Consider the following 22,465-nt stretch of genomic DNA (forward strand, 5'->3'; position numbering starts at 1 on the left):
CATTGTCAATGATGAAGTGCAGCCGTGCATCCCGAGCAGCGCAGATCTACGGTTCTAAACTTGTCATGTCAGGGTAGTTATTGAGTTTGCCAGGTGGAATAGTCAGATTAACACGATTTGTTTTTATTTTTTTTACTTTTAACATAACAAATTCTGTCGTTATATTTCGAAAATCCGAACGTGTTGTCTCGGATCTCAAATGAGAGCCAAAGAGCGATTCACAGTGATAAGTCTGACCAGTTGTTCCTAGATCGAGATGTGTTGTCCGAGTCGTCTCGATCTTCCATTAGTTTTAAAACCATTTTGAACTAAAAAGGCTCTCTGAACAATGGAAACTCACCCCCTTGGAACAAAATCTGAACTTTTGAAATAGGGTTCTTATCCGAGGAATCTGAACTTCGGTGATTCGTCTTCTATTTCTTCGATTGCAGGATTGTTCATCAAATCTTAGTGAAAATTCAACTTCTCTCTCGACTCAGCTCCAAACCCTTTATTGTCTCCCGCAATTATTGCTCTGTGCCTCTGTATCTTCGATCAAAAGTAAATTTAAATACCTCACCCGCTTCTTTCTCACTCTTTCATCTCGAAGTTCTACTGTTCTTCTCCAATAATTCTCTCGTTGTCGATTTCACCGACAATAGAGAGGTTTCGAGAGGATCTTTTCCACCCCAAATCGAGGTGCGTCATTGCTGACCTATCTGCAATAGTCTCAGATCTAGGGCTTCTTGCCCTTTATCTGATGATGCAAAGGTTTTGTTTTTCTGTAAAATCTTTTAGTTTTTAATTCATTTATATAATTTGCAGGGGTGGATGATTTTGTGAATTTAGATTGTCTACAATGGGAAATTAAGCAAAACGTTCATTTTGATTCCTAAACAGTTCTCTCTCCCTTGTATATATGTTCACACATATATACGCACAAAGACTGCATTGTGGGATAAAAATATGTCCCTCTTTAGTAGATTCTTTTACAGAAGACCTCCCGATGGATTGCTGGAATTTGTCGACAGAGTATATGGTAAGTTGCATTGTTCATTTTATCCAAAATTTTTAGAACTTATATTTGCACACCAACATTTTATTTAACATCCCAATTCATGAAATTATGTAAATCACACAAATAAGGATACTGACACACCCCAATTGAGCGCTGTAGTTTCATGGAAAAAATGATGTGAAACTAACTAATATACCAAAAGCACCTAGGTGATATGCCATAGTGGTGTAGAAAGTTAAGCCCTTATCTCTTTTAGTTGTGACACACCAGTGCACTTCGCTGCCCCACGACTTAGTGGCAGCTTTCATTGGCACTATTATTTTTTGGCTTCCAAATAGTCCTTTCCCGGGTGCCAAATGGGGAGGAAAAATAATAGAGAAAGAATGATGTTACCGATGAACTAGTCAATATTTGGGACGAAATGGGAGAGTAGATACAAAATGGTTACAAGAATGGAGTGTGTTTACTAAAAATAAGGAATGGTTATCCCCACCGCAAAACCATATTTAATTTTATAATTGGGGGTATTATAATAAAAAATTGGTGTGGCAGTATAAGCTCTTAATATATTTAAAAAAAAATTTGTTATTATTGTTATTTGTTAACACTTCAATTTTATTTTAGTTTACTCATTTTTTTCTCTTCTGATTGATGCATACTTTGCTGGATTAAATGGTGTAGTTTTTGATTCATGTTTTTCGACGGAGGTCTTACCCGATGGAATGTACCATATATACTTGCACGAAATTATAACTGAGCTACATGAAGTATATGCAGACTCTTCTTTTCTCGCATTCAATTTTCGAGAAGGGGAGAAGAGAAGTCAGTTTGCTGAAATTTTGTGTGAGTATGATGTCACGATCATGGATTATCCGCGGCAGTACGAAGGTTGCCCAGTCCTTCCATTGGCCTTAATTCAACATTTCTTACGTGTTTGTGAAAGCTGGCTGTCTCTGCGAAATCACCAGAATATTATTCTGCTACACTGTGAACGAGGAGGTTGGCCGCTCTTGGCGTTCCTTTTAGCTAGCTTTCTGATTTTCAGAAAGTTGCATAGTGGGGAACAGAGGACTCTTGAAATTGTCCATCGTGAGGCTCCTAAGGGTTTTTTACAGCTTTTGTCTCCTTTTAATCCGTTCCCATCTCAGCTTCGTTACCTTCAGTATGTAGCTCGGAGAAATATTTCTCCAGAATGGCCTCCTACAGAGCGGGCTCTTTCTTTGGATTGCATCATTCTTCGAGCCATTCCAAGCTTTGATTCCCATAATGGATGTAGGCCAATAATCCGTATATTTGGTAGAAATCTCCTTAGTAAGGGTGGGCTTTCAACTCAGATGCTCTATTCCATGCCCAAGAAAAAAAAATTCCTGCGACATTATCGGCAGGTAGAACTCTTTTGTCGTGCGAGCATCTTATACTAGTTGCTATGTTCTTTTATCAACCTTCATAGAATAATTTTCTCTCTAATTGTAGGTGGATTGTGGTGTGATTAAAATTGACATCCAATGCATGGTTCAAGGAGATGTTGTCTTAGAGTGTCTCCACTTAGACTTGGATCCAGAAAGGGAAGTTATGATGTTCCGTATAATGTTTAACACCGCTTTTATTCGATCCAACATATTGATGCTCAACTGTGAGGATCTGGACATTCTTTGGGATTCAAAGGAGCGATATCCAAAAGGTTTTCGAGCGGAGGTGATTATTTTTGCGAGGTTCACTGTTTAACTTTTAAAAAAAAAGTTGTCAAACTAAAATGGGTTATGTGTTCTAATCATACATTTACATGACTTCAGGTCCTCTTTGGCGAGGTTGAGAGCATCTCTCCTCATAGAGCTCCAACTGCAACTCTGAATGGTGAGGAGAAAGGTGGATTGCCCATTGAAGCTTTCTCTAGGGTTCAAGAACTTTTCAGTGGTGTTGAATGGGTCGATACGGGTGGCGATGCTGCTTTGTGGTTCCTCAAACAAATTTCTGCAAATGCTTTGCAAGAAAAAATTGAGAAACTTATTTTAACTGATGCAAAAGAATTGTCAAGATTGCAGAATAAGGTGAGTGTACAGACATCACCTGTAGATTCTGAAGAAGAAAATGATGCATCTATGGTTGCAGATACTGAGGATTTTGTGGAATACAATAAGATTCCACACATGACAAATATTGCCAACCCGCTCATGAATTTTCCTGATGATTCAGTTACTCAAGATCCTGCCTCGAATGATTATACTCTTACAAATGAAGATATTTGCATGCCTTCACCTGCCCCAATTGAAACTTTAGTGTCAAATGCATTGCAAAGTGATGGTCCATATGGTATTGATAGTACTCCACCACCTCAGCATCCTGCACCACCTCTTCCTTCAAATAAAGAGATCACCCAACCATCACCTCCTCCTCCGCCTCCTCCTCCTTCCTTCAATATGTCCTATAATGGCCCTCCGACACCACCTCCGCCTCCTTCACTATTTCCTAATTGTTTAGATGAAAGTCCAGTAAGTTTTCCAGCTCCTCATCCCCCAACAATGTCCAACAACAGTTCTTTGCCCCTACTTCCAATTTCGAATGTGCCTAGGGCTCCTCCTCCACCACCACCACCACCACCACCACCTATTTCTTCTACATCAACGAGATACCCTCAACCTGGGATTAGTCATCCCACAACACCTTCTCCCACAAAATTTGGCCCACCTCCACCACCACCTCCACCTCCACCTATGCCCACGGCTACTATTTCTTATAAGCTTCCTCCAACATCAACTCCACCTCCCCCTCCCCCACCTCCTCCCCTTCATACATTTGGTAGAGGTGCTCCACCACCACCACCCCCACCTCCGCCCCTTCCTACATCTGGTAGCAGTGCTCCACCACCACCACCCCCACCTCCGCCCCTTCCTACATCTGGTAGAGGTACTCCACCACCACCACCCCCACCCCCACCCCCACCTCCATCCCTTCCTACATCTGGTAGAGGTGCTTCACCACCACCACCGCCTCCTCCCCTTCCTACAGCTGGTAGAGGTGCTCCTCCACCACCACCCCCACCTCCTCCCCTTCCTACATCTGGTAGAGGTGCTCCACCACCGCCACCGCCTCCTCCCCTTCCTACATCTAATAGAGGTGCTCCACCACCACCACCCCCTCCTCCGCCTACAATTTCTGGTAGAGGGCCTCCACCACCACCACCACCTCCACCATCTAGTAGTGTTCAACGGGCACCTATGCCACCACCACCTCCACCACCTCCCCTCGCTAGATCTAATAGCCCTCGACCACCACCTCCTCCTCCTCCACCTCCATTGGGATCTACTCGACAAGGTCCAATACCTCCAGTGCCACCACAAGCACCGAGGCCTCCTAGTGCAAAAGGTTCTGGTGCACCACCCCCACCACCTCCATCCGGTGGAAGGGGAAGAGCCTCATCAGGACCTGCTATTCCAAGTCATGGAAGAGGTCGTGGATCTGCAACTTCCGCTATGGGACCTAAAAAATCTTCTCTAAAGCCATTACATTGGGTAAAAGTAACTCGAGCAATGCAAGGGAGTTTATGGGCTGATTCTTCAAAACAGGAAAATCAGACAAGGTATGCCACACAGATACTTTTTTTTTTTTCTTATAGGGCAAGGTACATATAATTGGCAAACATGAAATTTCATTTGCTTGACATGGTTGTGTGCCACATGGCTTACTCAGGTTAATAATCTAGACCTTGCGGATGTTAGAATTCTGTATTGATTTATGCATTGAAGAAATGATTCAGGTTGTCCATTCCATAAGTTTTCATTTGATGGTCAAAATCAATTACCCGTTAGACCAAAACCGGAAAAACAACTTAAGTCCGATGGTTTGTTTTCCTTTTAGAACACAATTTTTAAGAAATAACCTGCTTGGAGGCCGGGGGGGGGGGAGTTGCCATATCTTCAACTGTCTTGATGATTGTTGCGTCCTATTTGACAGGTTATCACATTTAACATAGCGAATTCTGTCAATGAGTAGCTTAGATTACCCCTCCTTTCTCTTTTTCTAGGTCAATATGCGTATATGTGTGGCCTTTTGCATGCTTTTGGTTTCTTTATTGAAATGCTTATGTCACCTTTGATGAAATTGTTTTATAGAGCCCCTGAAATAGATATTTCAGAACTTGAAAGTCTGTTCTCTGCCACTGTTGCTAACGGGAGTGGAATGGAGAAAGGTGGAGTTCGACGTGGTTCTAATGCCAACAAACCAGAGATGGTGCAACTGGTAACTAACATGTTTTGTTCTATTAAATTGTCAAAATAATATTGATGGACTTGGAATTGGTTGCAATGTAATATATTTTTTATGGATGTATGTAAGCTAATGTTTTGATACTATTTTTAGCTGAATTAGTGTTTTTAACTTTTCGACTGAAGATATTGATCTGTCATTTTGTTGTGAACTAGGTTGCGGTATTGTTTTTTATTATTTGAAATTCCTGTTGTATGTGTGTTATTTAAAACAAATATAAGTTTGGTATTTAATTTCTAGGGCTGCCAAGAAGCTGATTTAGATTGGCTCATTGTGAGCCAAATGTGAGCCCAGTCTTCAGGCTCACGTATCATGCCTGATTTTCTAGTTAGATTCCTTAAAGCTTTTAAACCAGTAGGACAGCAAAAAAAAAAAAGGTTCAAGATCACTTCTTGGAGCGAATGCTCCTTTCGAAGACAGGATCTTTTCTCTCTTTTTAGATGGCCCAACAAATTGCAAAGGGAGTCGAGCCCCATAGAATTCTTTCTTTTGGGATGAAGGCTGAAGGACTGGCAACTTTGGAACAACATTGATATTTAACTAGGAAAACATCAAATAGATAAACAAAATGGTACCAAATTAAGTGAGCAAAATAAGAATGTGTGAGAAGGTGAAAAACACCTCACTACTAGACTTGGAAAACCTACCTGAGATTCTCGCTGAGATCCTGCTAAATACTTAAGGGATGTGCCCATGGTTTAAAAATTCGTTCCATTTTGGTCTGTATTTGCCGAAACATTTCGGGATTTCAGCCTTCCAAGACGAAACAGCCATGAATCGAAACAATGGACGAAATCTTTCTTTTTCGGTTCCAAAATTTGATTTTTCTTGTGAATCTGTGAGTTACAAGTTCCAATCATCCAAGAGAGAGAGGAGAGAGAGAGAGACTTAATTCAAATGTTTCGAATGTATCGTTTGTCTCGTAAATGTTTCGGTTTTTGAGATATCCGAAAAATTGAAACGAAATGAGATTTTAAACCTTGGCTATGCCTTTATTCGAAAGCTGCCAGGTTTTACCCATTCAGTCCCTTTTTCCCACCTACCACACCCTGATGGCTGGGACATTTTTTTTTTTTTTTTTCTTTCAAAAGGGACCTAAAGGATGTTGTAGAAGACACATTTTCTTTTATTGTTTTTTTTTTTTTAATGGGAAACTTATTATCACATTGTATTACGAAGGTATAACTAATCTTAGATATAGTTGCAGCTAGATGTAATTTTTTGTGTTATTTTTTCTCAGGTTGACCTACGAAGAGCATATAATTGTGAAATAATGCTTACAAAAGTTAAAATGCCCCTTCCTGATATGCTTGTAAGTTTGTCTTTCCCTTTCAAGCTTGGCTAGGCATTATTGAAGTTATGGTGTACAAAAAGTTTGTCGCTTTGCCTATCACATGCTTGTTTTTCTTTACATGTATCAAATATGTAATTTTACAAGGACATAGTGTTGTACTGTCAAACTGATATTTAGAATTTCAAGAATATGAATGTCTAATTGGGTATTCTTTTGTGCGCACTCTTTATGCCTTCAACATGTGATTGAAAAATCAGTTTCTGATGCCATATGCACTCTTGGTTCAATTTCCAACATGCGAAAAGAAAGTGACCCTTGATTGGAAGTAGCATGGAGTGATTTGCAAGTAATGGTGACTTTGTTAGTTAATGGAAGTTATTCATTCTCTGCACTTTCTGTTCTCTTCCCTTTCATGGTTGGTCACCTTGATAAATTTCTTTTTCATTTCCTATAGTTTCAATGATAGATTTCTCAACATTTTCATCATTTCTGCTATTTTGCGCCATTTCTTTTCCTGAAAATTTTCCCATTGTCCATGTTTTAAATATACCTTACCATCAAAATTTAATACCTTGGGTGAGAGAGACCTTGATCATTTATGTTTTAATTTAGGAATCTGTTTACTAACGAATTGGTTGACTTGATTAGGTTGTCGAAGATTTCTTTGACATGTTTCTGTATTCAGATTTGTTATAATTTTTGTTAGATTGATCTATCTGTCTGACTTACCTGTACCTCTTGGTTGCTTTAAATTTCGTGCTGTTATTACATATTAATTATTAGTTGCAGTTGGATTTCTGATTGCAAGTCTTCTGCTATGCTAGATCTGCAGAAGTATTGGTTGAAAAACTTTCTTTGCTATTATTGCTTGCTGGCCCACAATATTATTAATTAACATAATAAAAGATGATATACAAGAGTTAGAGCCACCATTTAAAGTTATGAAGAGTGAGATATCATTTCTGTCCCATAATGTATGCAGGAAAATATCACCATTCTCTGACCATTTTTCTGCTACTTTTTTTTTTCCCTCTGGAGTACCAGTAACTTTTTAAGGCCTCTTTGGTATGCCACTTTCAATTTATAATTTGCTTTAGTTCATCACTTGACCCCAGAGTGCAGTTTTGGCTTTGGATAGCTCAGCCTTAGACATTGATCAAGTTGAGAATCTCATCAAATTTTGTCCCACAAAAGAAGAAATGGAGATGCTGAAGGTAAACTTTCTTTTTTATTTAAGCATCTCTTTTATTTAATTTTTAATTGTTACGACTTTGATTTTTTTACTCCATTTGATATCTAGGAATCAAAGTGATAAAGAATTTGATTGTCTGTCGGTACATTTCTGCTATGTGATTTATTATAATAACTACCGAATTATTAAGAAAACAAATTAACTTATCTTGTAAAGAAAAACAAAAAACAAAAAAATTTAACTGTCATGCTTGGATCCAAAGTCACTGGATGTTTGTTATGGTTTCACATTGGCATTTAAACAGATATTCATGGAATATGATAAGAGAATGTTTCCAGTTTTGGAAGTCTTTATTTTCTATACTAACATGCATGCATAATTAAGAAACACACATAAGATACATGTTATTGGAAGTTTATGATGGTTTTGTGTATGTTTGTCTCCTTGGGTTTCACAATTTAATCTTTTAGTTTTTGGTACCAATTTATCTATTCTTGTTGACAAATGTTCAACTGCTCACGTTTGAATACCTCTATCCTCGACCTCACATGAGAGTTGCTAATTTGTATTTCTATTCTAGCTCATAAATTTCTTGGATGTTATTGCTCCCCAACATTACATGTTTCAATTTTCTTGTTTGGGTCTTTGAGCTTCATGTGAAATGAATCACCAGTCCACCTTTGAGATGGCATAGAGTTCCATCATGTTCAACTTTTTCCCTTGAATCCACGATCTCACACTTTACGAAGTGCAAATGAAGTAGTAGAGTCCCTAGGATTTTTTATTTTATTTTATTTTTTAAAATTGTAAAATTGTTAATTTTTTTTATTTTTAAGGCGAATCCCTAGGAATGATTTGGTATAAATGGTTGTTCCTTCTATAAAAAAAGTATAGTCTATAGATAATTAGAAATTAGTAGTAGATAACTAGATATGACTTTTAATGGAAAAAATAATAGGTAAAAGAACTGAAAATGCCCATTAGATCGTTATGTTCTACAGAGTCTGACCCACTCAGAGTCAAACGTTAAACAAGAGAAAAGGTCAGCACATGGTGTGCACATTAGGCTGGACACACACATAAATAAAGAAGTGAGGTTTCTTTGATTTGTTTTTATGGAAGAGAATACAACTGAAGGAGAGAAACACAGCAAATATAAGCCCTTCTCTTATAAGCATTTCAAAAGGTCAACACATAGCAAAATAAACTAAAATGTTGTATTCAATAAACATATTGATGATTGTAAATGACTAGCAATTGTATTCATTTTAATCATTCATTTATACAGTTGTTGCCATCTTACTGTTCTTCATTTTATATTTCAGAATTATACTGGAAACAGGGAGATTCTTGGAAAGTGTGAGCAGGTTTGTTCTGTTGGTTTGAATATGGGTTTCAAATACAAGTGTTTGTTATATTGTTTGAATGTCTAACGGACATTTCTGTTGACAAACATTTTCAGTTTTTCCTAGAGCTGATGAAGGTACCTCGAGTAGAATCCAAGTTACGAGTATTTTCATTCACAATCACCTTTTCTACTCAGGTAAATTGTTTTGTGGTTTCGCGATCAGTGTTGTATCTTTGTTCTGGTTCTAGTGGACTATTTTATCCTTTGTATCAATTTTTTACATATTATCCTAAATTTTGTCCAGGTCAAGGAGTTGCGATCTAACTTGAATACGATTAACAACGCTTCTAGTGAGGTATGCTTTATAATAGGGATTTTTAAGCTAACGAGGATACTTATACTTGTATAGACTGCATCTAATGCATCAGCTACTTTGCAGGTGAAAGATTCTGTAAAATTGCGACAGATAATGCAAACAATTCTTACTTTGGGAAATGCATTGAATCAGGGCACAGCACGAGGTACTAGTGTCATTTCCAAGCAAATTTATATTTAATTGTGATGCCAAAAAGATATTATTTGGTTATATATTTTTCATATCCTATCTTGCAGGATCTGCTATTGGATTTAAACTGGACAGCCTTCTTAAATTGTCAGATACTCGAGCAAGAAACACTAAAATGACTTTAATGCACTATTTATGCAAGGTAGTCATTTAGAAGGAATTTTCACATGGAAAACATGCATTTAGATTATGAATATTGACATATTGTCCGTGATTTTGCCAAAGTTAATAATAATGGACATGAGGCCTACTAAGAAGTAAAACTTTGCTGATATGATGATTGTGAGCAATTGGTTATGTAAACTATCTTTCTTGGTTTTCTATGCTGACTAAAGTTTCTAATCAGCTGAAATCACGACATCATTTACATTTTATGCTTGTAAGCTTCTAGTTCTAAATCAATGATGATACCTATGCACTGCAGTTAATTTTTATAGCATATTGGCTAGTCATATCAGATAAATTTTTAATCGTTGAAATAAGTTTGTGAATCATGTGAATATATATTGTGTATCTGCTGGTATTGGCCTACTGAGTTGGAATAATCCTTTTACGTTAGTTTATGCGAGTTATGATCCAGAGTCAATTTTATTTAGAACCAAAGTATAAATAAAGCCTGCTTAGCTTATGTGAGTTATGATCCAGAGTCAATTTATTTAGAACCAAAGTGTAAATAAAGCCCCTCCCCTCCCCTCTCTACCTCAATTCATTGAAGGATCGCACAGAGAAAATACCTTTGGATCCGTAATCCATACATGAACATTGTCTTTGTTGGACTTGGGATCAATGTAGGCTTTGTAAAGATGCCTAAGAAGAGATTTTTTTTCTATCTCCCTATTATAAATTTTCTTTTCATTAACATTAGGATGTCAGCTTTTCTGCTTGTCACAAATTACTGGTTCACATGCAATCCTTGAACTAGTGGTCCACAAGCAATCCCTGGAAGGAACCAATCAGTACAGCTGAGGGCAAACATTAGAAAAGTTTCCCACTCCACTCCCTTGATCTTTCCAAAAATCTAATTCTATCCGCTTCTCATCGTAAAACTCATTTTTTTACCAAGTCTTCATGAAACTTCGTGTTCCCTGCCACTCATCTGTAGACCTCTCTTTGAAGGAGTCCCAACTAAGGTCCTGCACATTGAATTGAGACCAATGACACAATGCATGACCTTCATTTCTAAATTCCCCTGACCATTTCCCAAGAAAGTGTATTTCTTCATGATTTTGGATGTCTAATTGTTTCTTTGTGAGAGTTGGGCTCTTCAATTATTTTAGAGTGGTACCAACTTTCGAGGTGTTAAACTTATGAGCCACACTCTGGAACAATGGGAAAGAGTGATTGAGCAAAGGTTGAGATAGAAAAAAGAAATATTACATGATCAATTTATTTTATGCCAAGTAGATCAATCATCAAGGTAATTTTTCTACTTAGACAAATGATGGAGAAGTGCAGAGAAAAATAGAAGAATTTCAATATGATTTTTTATTAATGTAGAAAAAGCCTACAAGAAAGAACCTAGAGAACTAATTTGGTTGGTATTGGGAAAGAAGTTCCAAATGGATACGTTGACTTAATTAAAATTATGCACGAGAGACTTGTGACTAGTACATGAGAGCAAATGGAGAGGTGATAATGAGGAACACAAATCAGGTCAACTGTCAAGGGTTTTGGCGAAAAATTTGTAATTATTTTAGTTTTCACTTAATTGAGTTTAGATTTATTGTTCGGGATTATGTTAAATTAATTTTTTTTTTTAGTTTTTAGTTGTTTTAGGACTTCATTTTTATGTTTTTTGGACTTATTTTCATGTTTTATTAGTCCATGGTCTTAGTATAATATTTAGGGGCAGTTTAGTGTCTGTAGTTTATCTTTTATTTAAATTTGTTAGGGTTGAAAAACTAGGAGAGAGAAAGTTAGGAAAATTAGGTCTTTTTATTTAGTATTTTAGTTTTATTAGGACTCTTGGCTGATTTTCTTTATTTATAGATTGTATTAGGGTTTATTTATGGAGATAATGATGGAATAAACAAAATGTTTTCTTTTGAATGTTGGTGCATTCAATGTGATTGATGCGTGGCAATGGGTCGGGTCGTGTTTGTGTTGTGTTGAGGTAAGGGTATTATGAAAAATTACCAAACCCAAACCCAACCCATTTAATAATCGTGTCAAAAATTTAAACCCAAACCCAACCTATATATAATTTATTTAATAAAATTCTAATATTTATTGGAAAACATAAGTTCCATTGCCACTACCAAAAATAAAATATCATTACTAAAAATTAGGTCACACAACCGTAAACTAAATTCAATGGTGAAAAATAACCTTCTTTTGAAAAAAAAAAAATCAAAGTTCGTAGAATTGTCTTTACAACCATGTGGCATCTGATGTTTTTTGGATGCCATAAGGTGATGTGGTCAGAAAATTTCCTTACTTAGTAAGGAAAGTGTTTTTCAATATTATTATTATTATACCTTTGAAAAAAAAATATTATTATTAATACTATTATTATTATTGGCTAAGCAAAGTGTATTTCATTATCACAAGAGACATAATAGCCTTACTTGGTGAGATCTTAAATCTTACTGAGCGATCATTTTGCCAATATTAGGAATCAAACACTATATACCTCTAGATTTTAATGAAAAAAATGGAGTAAAAAAATCTAAATATAAATAAATAACTTATTAAGAAAAGTGTTTTTTCTTTCTCAAACTAAGGCGTAACCATTTATTGATTTTAAGATAAACACCCTTTATATTTTATAGAATTTGATAAAAAAAAATGTATTATGACAAAGTTCTAGAGAGTTTTAGAAAAAATGAGTTATTAAAAAAATTCTTAAATGATTGTTGATATATTTAAAATTACACGTTAATAATAGAATAACTAAACGTGTCTAAATGGGTTAGGTGGGTTGACGCCCATAACCCAAACCCGACCTATTTAATTATCATGTTAGACGGGTTGACACTATCATGACCCAAACCCACTAACTTTGTGTTGTGTTGAGATTGCCACCCCTTGATGCCGTGAAAATTATTGGGGTGATTCCAAGGTAAATATCAATTTTTTTTTTCTTTCTTTAATTTTCTTCTTATCCTTTCTCTTCTTCAATCCATCTTTTCTACATTTTTATTTTTATTTTTAAGAAATCAAGAAACCATGAAGAACCTTTTAATCATTTCAAGTTTCAAGAAACCAATCCATAAACTTTGTTTTCTTGATTTTTTTTCAGAAAAATATTGAATTCTTGATTCTTTATTTTTGAGTTTTGATTCTTGATTTCTTGAAACCTACAAACTTCAATCCTTAATCCTTTCCCATTTTCTTTTAACCCTTATTTCATTAATTTCTTTTCCAAATCTACCCTATACTCTATTACAACCCTTTTCCTATTACCCAAATCCACCCAAATCAGATTCCTTAAACCCTCCAAATTTCATCTTCTTCCCTCACTGTCCTGCATTAGGTGACAAATGAGTTCTCAGTTACAATTGGTTTCATCAATCCTTGACATTGAGTCCGTATTTGTTTGTCCTAGTAATAGATGGAGTGACTACTAATATTTTGTACCTTGGTGTATGTTATTTCCAGGTGATGTGGTATTAGTTGATGAGGCTGAAGGTGTCAACTCAAAATTAAAATTATGGAGAAAGGTGTTGAAGTACAACAGCTTTCGAATAGGTAGAACCACGAAAGAGCATATGGGGTATAAATTTAGTACTGATATGCAAGAAGAGGAATGCCCATAAAAAATTAAAGGTCTAGAAATACCCCAAAGCAAACACTTTCATTATCTCGGGCCTATCATTCATAAGGGTGGAGACACTTAGGAATATGTTACCCACAATATCATAGTTGCCCCAAAGCAACCAGTCTTGTTATCATGGGTCTATTATACGTAAGTTTGGGGAGATTGAGGAGGATGTAACCAATGGTATCATACTTGGATGAGAGATTGAGGAAGATGTTACCCACAAAGAATCATAGTTGGATGGTTAAAAGTGGAGGTGCGCTTCTGCAGTGCTATATGATAGACAGATACTAATATACTAATCAAACTAAAAAGATAAAAATTATAAAACGACAATATGGGCATCCATTCTTTATGGAGTTGAATGTTAGGCGGTTAAGAAGCATCACTAATAAATTAAACGTAGCATACATGAGGATGTTGAGATGGATGAGTGAAAAGACCAGGAAAAGTAAAATTAGGAATTAACCCATTTAGAAAAATGTGTGAGTAGGTCCAATAAAAAGTCAATTGATGGTTTTGGCATTAGGGCATTTTTAACGAAGGCTAGTTATACCGCCCCAGTTAGAAGAAATGTTTATTTGAAGATCCTAAAAGCGTGAGAGGAGTGCTGAAAGCAGATATGAACTCTCTTTCAATAACAACAGACGTGACTTTGTTGTTGTTAAGTTTTAACCTTTTCCAATTAGTTATGCATGTGCCAGTTTTACTTCATTTATCATTTCTTGACATTTATTTTGGATCCTTATCACATTTGCTTGTTTTTGTGTTACAATTAGGTCCTCGCTGAGCAAATGCCAGAGGTACTGGATTTTGATAAGGACCTGGTTCATTTGGAATCAGCCTCCAAGGTATATCTAGTATTTTGCTAATCTTAAATTCTCCCTTAGTTGTTTGTTGTAACCCAAGGGTAGACTAGAATTGGCTCTTATGATTTGTTTTGTTCATATTTATAATTGGAATTTTCTGTAACAAAAATGCCTAGATCCAACTGAAGTCTTTAGCTGAAGAAATGCAAGCAGTGAGTAAGGGTCTTGAAAAGGTTGAGCAAGAACTCACTGCATCAGAAAATGACGGTGCTATCTCCATCGGTTTTCAGAAGGTGAGTGGTACTTCCAATAGGCCATTACTTAAAGAGAGTAAAGAGAGTAATTTGCTCCATTTATATTTTGGAAGTATGATAATATCTTTTTACATTTTCTATTATTCCTAGTTCCTTCTGCAAAAATGTGATTTATTCCCATTTATTTCCTCTTTTATGAAGCCGTACACTTTATTGATCCACTGCCATAGTTGTTGTATCTTTTACACTAGAACGTTTGGTTATCTTGATGTTTCTGCTTTCAAAACATTGGTTTCCATGTCCATGATTTGAAGTTCTTCTTTTCAGGCTTTAAAAAATTTCCTTGTTACCGCTGAAGCTGAAGTTAGGTCACTTATATCCTTGTATTCGGAAGTGGTGAGTCCTTCTTAGTGTTTGAAAACAATGGCTGCACTTATTACTTAACTTATTTTAATTCAAATGCATCGTCTTTCAGGGAAGAAGTGCAGATTCTTTATCCCAATACTTTGGAGAGGATCCAGCTCGATGTCCCTTTGAGCAAGGTCTGATATATGATTTTTTACTGTATCTTTGGTGCAATTCTTTATACCTTTTATGTGAAGACATTTGATTGTATTTTCTTTATTCTGCCTTGTTTTACCCTTTCTCTTTAATTTTCTGATGTCTAAAACCATTTGCTATGCTTTCCTTCATCTTATTTAACAAGCAACATGCCTATACACTAGTGTTTTAGAAATCAGACTGGACTGGTGGGGTCGACTTGGTGCAATCAGGTTTTGTTATGAAGTCTTTTTTTTTTTTTGTTTTTTTTGTGGGTTTTCCTTTTCACCGCTCCACGCCTGGATCCTTGGACCATGTGCTTTTTTACAGAACCATTGAATCATGAACCACCTTTTTTTGTGACCCATTCAAATACAAAATTTTGATGTCTTTCCTTTCCAAGAGTTTCTTCTTGGGAAGGACCATTTCTATTTTGATTGGTGAACCTGCTTTTACTGAATTTGTTTTTAAGGAGTTCAGTAACTTGGTACTGGTGGGATTTGAATCCGGGTCTCTGGTATTATCACCCAAAGAATTTACCAACTAAGTTTGCTGGCACCTGCCTTGGGAAAAACTATAATTTTTATAGTGGAAAGAGTTCTTAATAATCAGACATTAACAATGCATTTTAAATATTTTCTTTTATAACAGAAGGTGATTTACAAATAGAACTCCTATTGACACTCAACACTTACTTATAGCACACCAATTAATGAAATTATATAATATACACACCAAATAAAACATCCTAGAGTAAGATATTTTGAACAGAAAAAGGGTCCAATAAAAAATCCTAGATTTCAAAATCCATCTGTGAATAACTGAAAAACTCATCCATTTCTCTCTCTTTTGATGGCATTTGGAGAAGAAATGGGTTTCAATCTCTCTTTATTCCTAGATTTCAAGAATCCTCAAAGAATGGAACTCTCTGAAAAGCATATGGAAAGAAATGTGTTTGGTAGTTTTCCAGGAGAACAAAAAATGGGGTGTGATGGTGAAAAATAAGGAACGGCCACCTCCATTGTGCAAATCATTTAATAAGAAGAGTGTTGGTGTGTGATAAGCAAAGTTGACGTGCTAATAGGATTTCTCTTTAGGAAAATTACACTATTATTTTCAAGTTCTTTAATAAATATCTTTGTCCCACCAATTGAACCGGTTCCGACTGTGGTCCACCCAATTTGTCAAGTTTTTGGTCCTATCATTGGTTTGGTTCTTAAAACATTGCTATATACAAGTAATCAATTTCATTAAATCAATTATGAAAATTCTAATTCATTAGATTACTTACCTTCAATGTTCGTTTGTATGTTTTTGCTAGGTTTAGTGTGACCTTGAGTATTGTTTTGTAGATTATGTGGCTCATATTTGGACAATTGTTTTTCTTAGCAGTTTTATTTATTTTTCTCTTCTTTTTTTTCCAGTGACATCGATCTTAGTAATCTTTGTAAAGACGTTCAATAAATCACGTGAGGAGAATGCTAAGCAGGCTGATGCCGAAAAGAAAAAACAGGAGAAGGAAGCCATGAAAGAAAAGGCAAATTCTTCTGCAAAAAGGTGAGAGAGCCGATGTTTGAGGGTCAATCAGAAACATTATCTGCTAGCAACTTCCCATGATAGAACACAATAGTGCACACATACTCATTTCGCAACAGCAGATGTGAAAGACATGCGAAAAGGATTTGCTACGGCATTGGACCGAAGTGGAAAGGAGGTTGGTACCTCTCCAAAGCCTGAATATTAAATTACTCACGTAGTCGAAAATGTGGCAAAATCTCAATTCTTGAGCTTATGAGACCACAAGCATGTAAGAGTCAAATTTGTGTACAGTGATCCATTAGCATTGTTGATGCTAGGTGGTAGTCTTTGCCTTCAAGAATGTTGTATGATATATTGTTTTATAAATCATGAGGTTACGCGGTGTGTTATTTTTGAGAGCTTTTATAGCCACACCAACTTTTTTTATGGCACTAATTTATGAAACAAAATCGATAGCTTTGGGGTGGTTTGGTTCGGTTTAGAACGAGTCGCGGTTTAATTCCAGATCATGAAAATGGAGAATCGATCAATTTGGTTTGGTGCTTGGATCAAGCTTGTATAGAACCGAATCGAATCGATCTGAGAATCAAATCCTTATGCAATAAAAAAACATGTGTATATAATAATTATTATGAATTATTTTTGGTGTTAGGATATAGATTAATGATCTTTTATGGTTAAATTAATGAATTTTTATAGATTAATGATTTATTGTATGAAATTATATGTTTATTATATATTTATTTTTTCACTAAAAAAATGTTACAATTTATAGAATATTGGCAACATATAGAACCAAACTGAAGCAAACCAAACTGGCTTTATTTTGATTTGGGTTGGTTTGATTCCAAAGAAATTTGGTTCGATTCTGAATATTATTTAGTGGGATTTGATTTACGTTGATTCGGTTCCAATTTGACCTCAAACAGAACCAAACTGTCCATAAATCTTTTTTTTTTTTTTTTAAATGGAGACCGTAAATGACCCATCTTTATGTTCACAACAGATGGGTCTCATTCATTTTGTAAATATCTTTCGTTTTCTCATCATTAAGTGTTACAAGTCAATCTGAAAAATAATAAATGGTGGGCCCGTCTCACCCACTTCTGGTTGTAGTTCTTTTTAAGACTGACTTAGTCAAGGAAAGTTCTAGCCTACAATGATAGTTAGGAGTCTTTGCATCCAAGTAATGGATGAGATGGAATGTTGTTTCTTAGAGAAACTCATCCCTAAGAAATTGGTACTAATCTCGAGAAAATCTGATACTTAGGGTTATTAATGGCCTTCTAATTTTATTATATAATATTACAAATTGTTGAACCACCAATGATTCTGACTATCGTTCATGAAAGAGACAAAACTATAACAAGAACATCAAGAGAACAAAAGCAGGCCCAATAACTAAATGGACCTAATAACACTTTCCAAGCCCAACCTATGATGAGGAGGCCCAAAACAGATATCGTTGGACGGTTGGAGGTTATAAAAGTCTAATGAATTTGCAAGAAATCGGTAATGACGTGTTCCATCTGTAAAACAGTATAAATGTTGAATCTTGATTGGGTTTTGTTAACATGTGTCCTAAGGGCATAGGGTTCATTAAATATATTTTGGAAATTAAAATTTAAAAAAAAAAAAAAAAAAGTTTTTTATTTTTTTTATACCCAAAATACCCTCAAATGGTGTATTTAATGCACCTTCATATCAAAGCAATTAAATGGTTCTCGAACCGTACATGAGGGACCATTTTGATTTTATCAATCCCAAATTGCAATTTCTTTTTATTTTATTTTTTATTTATTAGAAAATGCTGAAGTTACACTGAAAGTGACATTGTTTGGGACATTATTGACATGATTGTGTCTTTAAAACCATAGATGTTTTTCATTGAGATATGTGTGAGAATGAGCAATCAGTCTGTGCACACCAATGTCCCAAACGATGTCAATTTCAATGTTACTTCCGGACGACTCTTTTTAATTTTTCGATGAATTAATATAATTTAGCTTGATTTCAAGTTCTCTTTGTCTTTGGCACATTTATAAATATATTTTTAAAAATTAAAATTTTTGTGATAAATATGATGTCGAATCGGGTTGACTGGGCCGATCCGATCCTAAAGTCTCTACTTTTAACTTTTCAGTTTGTGTTTCTGTTTCGAAGAAGTTTTTCTCCTCTATTTCCTCAAGTCAGGTCATAGATTTCATTCCCTTCCTCTCTCTTCCTTCTTTCCCCAATCTCTTGAATCAAAAACTTACTTTGAGATCAAACATTTTTGAATATCTGAGAGATCTAAATCAGAAAGTTGAGATAAATTGTTACGTGAGGTAAAGGCAATTAAATTTTTTTTTTTTTTTTTAAGGGTTTTCTGCTACATTGTTGTTTGCGGTTAGTGGATTAGATTCTTTAATGACGTGGTTTTGAAGCCAATTAAAGTTTATTTCGATCTTTCTCGCTCATACTGAAAGTGAAATTTGGTATTGATCACCTTTTGTGTTTAGATTATAGATTTATTGGAGGCAATTGCGGTAATTTGATGCTCTATGATCTATAATTCTTTATGGAATTTTTAGGATCTGAACGTATATTATATTATATTTTCTACAAAGATTGAAATTCTTTTGATGATCTATGTTTTGGTTTAGGTTTATCTATCAGTTTTTCTGATTTTGTACATGATTAAGAGAGATCAAAATATAAAAACATTGTGTTATGGTTTGGGAGGAAATCGGATGAACCCAATGCTGCGAAATAGGGCAGACGAAGAAGAGTTGGATATGTCTACGAGTCCTGTAAGCAAGGACTTGTCATTTCGACTCGTGAAGGTTGTTACATTTTTGGTCATATTTGTAGCTGGCATGGTTTTAGGCTTAATAGCGAGTGCACACGTTACTCGATACTTTATTTCACCAGCTGAGTTGTTCTTTCCCACAAACCATTATCGGCCAATTCACCAGAAGGAGAGCTGTTTGAATGTAACTAAGTGTAAAAAGCAAGATTGTTTAGACTTTAAAACCTTTCTTAACCCAACGACTTTGACACATAACATGACGGATGATGAGCTTTTTTGGAGGGCTTCAATGGTATCAAAGAAAGAAAAATATCCATACGTTAGAGTGCCTAAAGTGGCGTTCATGTTCTTGACACGGGGACCATTGCCGTTTTCACCATTGTGGGATAGATTTTTCAAAGGCCACGAAGAACTTTTATCAGTTTATGTTCATGCACCTCCACGGTACAAGCTTAATGTCTCAATGAACTCTGCCTTCTATGGACGCCAAATCCCAAGTCAGGTATTATTTCTTTCTTATGCATTTTTTTCCCACAATTTCCCATATCATATGCTTTTCTAGAGATAAGTTTTCATAAAAACATAGATTTTAGTTTATGGATGCCAAATCCCAAGTTCAATGTCTCAACAACTGTCAACCATTACCATTATAAAACTTATCAATATTGCTGTTTATATTTGACATCTTTTAATATCACCATATCAGTATTTCTTGAAGGACTTAACATTGATTTCTTTTTGCAAACAAGAGCCTTTACAACAATTGGTAGTGTGCCTTCGACCTCTCTTTCAATGCAGCCAATAATACAAACTCGTAAAGTTTCTTTTTAGGGCCCTATGAATTTGAAATGTCCACCAGTAGGACCTTAAGGAGATGTAAGAACTTGTAAGCACTAATCTATTCTAGTCCCATCTCTACTGTTCTGTCGGCTGTTCCCCAAAGATCATACTGCTGACATAACCCATTGATCACTAATTTCTGGCATCCCGCACTTATATGTGTACGAGCTTGTTATAATTAGTTCCTATTTGTACTCCCACTTGTGAGGATCATTTGGATAACATTTTGGAGGATCCAACTGCACATTGAGTAATTCTCAACATGATGATCATTGTCACCAAAATCAATCCATTCTATCTTTGCTAACTACATAAAAAAGGTGACCCAAAACAACGATTTATATGAACAGTCCATATTTTTATAATTCAGCTCAAGTTTTGATGAGATTAAAAATGTCTTACCGGATTGAAATTTTGTGAGAGCTGCTGTGGTAGTAGCAATGAAAGTACCAGATGATGGTGGTGGTACAGCTTTGGCAGCAGAGGCATATGAAGTAGTGATGATGGGAGTGGCAGAGTGTGTGATAATGATGGTTGTAGCGGCCGGCCCTAATGTTGCAGTTGTGGAGGTGGTGATGGCAGTGGTGGAAGAGTTAATCATAGGAAGGAAGTAGCTTTCCTCAAAATTTAGAAAATTAAACAAGAGGTGTTAATTTCACCTGAGTTGTTTAATTCACTAGTCCGACTAGTGAAGTAGAATCTGTTTTGTTTGTGTTTTCTTCTTAGGAAGTGTTGCACTAGAATATTAATTCCTTCACTAGCATTGATGTATTTCTAGTAATTTAGCCCCCACTTTTTATCAAAGTTTTCTCCCACAATTTTTTTAATCTAGAGTTTTTTTTTTTTTTTGTTGATAACTGAACTTGAACTCATAATCTCTAAGTTGTTTTGCAATGTGTCAAACCAACTGAGCTATGGGTTGAAGACCCGTTTTTAATCTAGAGTTGCTTTCTATTTTGGGCTTATCTGCGAAGGAGCTCCCTACCAAGCCAAAACACTTGCTTCTTCTTTTTATCCATTTTTTTTTCTTCCCTTTTTCTTTTTCAGGAACTTAAATGGGGAACGGTAACACTGGCAGACGGAGAGAGGCGTCTTCTAGCTAATGCCCTGCTTGACTTCTCAAATGAGCGATTTGTTCTGCTCTCTGAGAGTTGTATTCCAATCTACAACTTCACAACTGTCTATAATTACCTCATTGGCTCCACTCATAGCTTTGTTGAGTCCTATGATGATCCCTCCCGTTATGGGCGTGGTCGTTACAGCCGCAATATGTTTCCAGAGATCCAGCTCTTCCAATGGCGGAAAGGGTCTCAGTGGTTTGAAATGAGTCGTGTTCTGGCCGTGAGTATTATTTCAGACACCAAGTACTACTCACTTTTCAGGAAATACTGTAAGCCTTCCTGCTACCCGGACGAGCATTACCTGCCAACTTATCTGAACATGTTCCATGAATCTTTGAATCAGAACCGGAGTGTGACTTGGGTTGATTGGTCGAGGGGAGGCCCACACCCAGCTACTTTTGGTGGAGCTGATATCGTGGAAGGGTTTATAGAGTCTATAAGGAATAACGGGACAATGTGTCCATATAATTCGGAGCAGACATCTATTTGTTACCTTTTTGCAAGGAAGTTTGCTCCCAGTGCATTGGATCCCCTGCTCAATCTCACTTCATCAGTAATGAAATTTTGATTTTCAATTATGGCCTTCTTTCTTGCCTAATTTTGCTAGAGTTAGTGATTGATCTTGTCATCCTCTTAGAAGGATTTTCCTGTAACTTCTATTTGTTGATGATGGATTAGTAGAGATCAAAGTTCTTTTACTTTTTTAGGTTAGAAACCCACCAATCAAGAGGGCTTCAGTTACTTTGATCTGTTTCAAGTAGGGTTCTAAACTGACTTCCTACGACATTGTATTCAACCCCAAACCTAAACACACTTCCTTGGGATACGATTGAAAACATCTATGATTCCTTGCACACCACTACGCCAGGGCAGTATTGAATAGTGTCGTAGTAAGTTGGTATATAAAGGTTTTGTGTAATCATTGTCACAAAAAATTAGTATATCTTCTATCGGTCAATACTTGGCTGATGTGGCAAGGACATGGAATCATAGATCTTTTTCTTCGAGATACACCAGGAAAAGAATCTATGATTTCGTGCCCTTGCCACATCAGCCGAGTATTTTCTAGTAAGAAAATCATTATTCTTTGTATATTCTAACAATAATACTAATAATTTATTTATAGTAAGAGTGAGGAGGCCGTTGTGTCAT

At 35.9% G+C, this 22,465-nt stretch overlaps 2 protein-coding genes across 3 annotated transcripts; both read left to right on the forward strand.

Annotated features, from left to right (window-relative positions):
• Nucleotides 1-260: 260 nt before the first annotated feature.
• Nucleotides 261-16,959, forward strand: AFH14 (Formin Homology 14). Its single transcript, XM_086439680.1, has 18 exons — nt 261-678; nt 805-1,018; nt 1,679-2,382; nt 2,471-2,692; nt 2,791-4,574; nt 5,107-5,233; nt 6,501-6,572; nt 7,670-7,768; nt 9,072-9,113; nt 9,209-9,289; nt 9,399-9,449; nt 9,534-9,615; nt 9,707-9,801; nt 14,199-14,270; nt 14,405-14,521; nt 14,810-14,878; nt 14,958-15,024; nt 16,447-16,959. Exons 2-18 carry the CDS (start codon nt 946-948, stop codon nt 16,581-16,583), a joined length of 3,894 nt encoding a protein of 1,297 aa, XP_086295806.1. The 5' UTR covers nt 261-678; nt 805-945; the 3' UTR covers nt 16,584-16,959.
• Nucleotides 16,960-18,723: 1,764 nt separating this feature from the next.
• Nucleotides 18,724-22,058, forward strand: LOC147403902 (glycosyltransferase BC10-like). 2 transcript variants are annotated; one of them, XM_086439682.1, is made up of 3 exons: nt 18,725-18,888; nt 19,207-19,854; nt 21,240-22,058. In XM_086439682.1, exons 2-3 carry the CDS (start codon nt 19,237-19,239, stop codon nt 21,879-21,881), a joined length of 1,260 nt encoding a protein of 419 aa, XP_086295808.1. In that variant the 5' UTR covers nt 18,725-18,888; nt 19,207-19,236; the 3' UTR covers nt 21,882-22,058. The 2 variants fall into 2 exon arrangements, with proteins under 2 accessions (XP_086295807.1, XP_086295808.1); XM_086439681.1 differs by having other exon boundaries at nt 18,724-19,854.
• Nucleotides 22,059-22,465: the final 407 nt, after the last annotated feature.

Source organism: Akebia trifoliata, chromosome 4, assembly GCF_017979445.1.
Source record: "Akebia trifoliata isolate Shusen 1 chromosome 4, ASM1797944v1, whole genome shotgun sequence".
NCBI classification, from domain to species: domain Eukaryota; kingdom Viridiplantae; phylum Streptophyta; class Magnoliopsida; order Ranunculales; family Lardizabalaceae; genus Akebia; species Akebia trifoliata.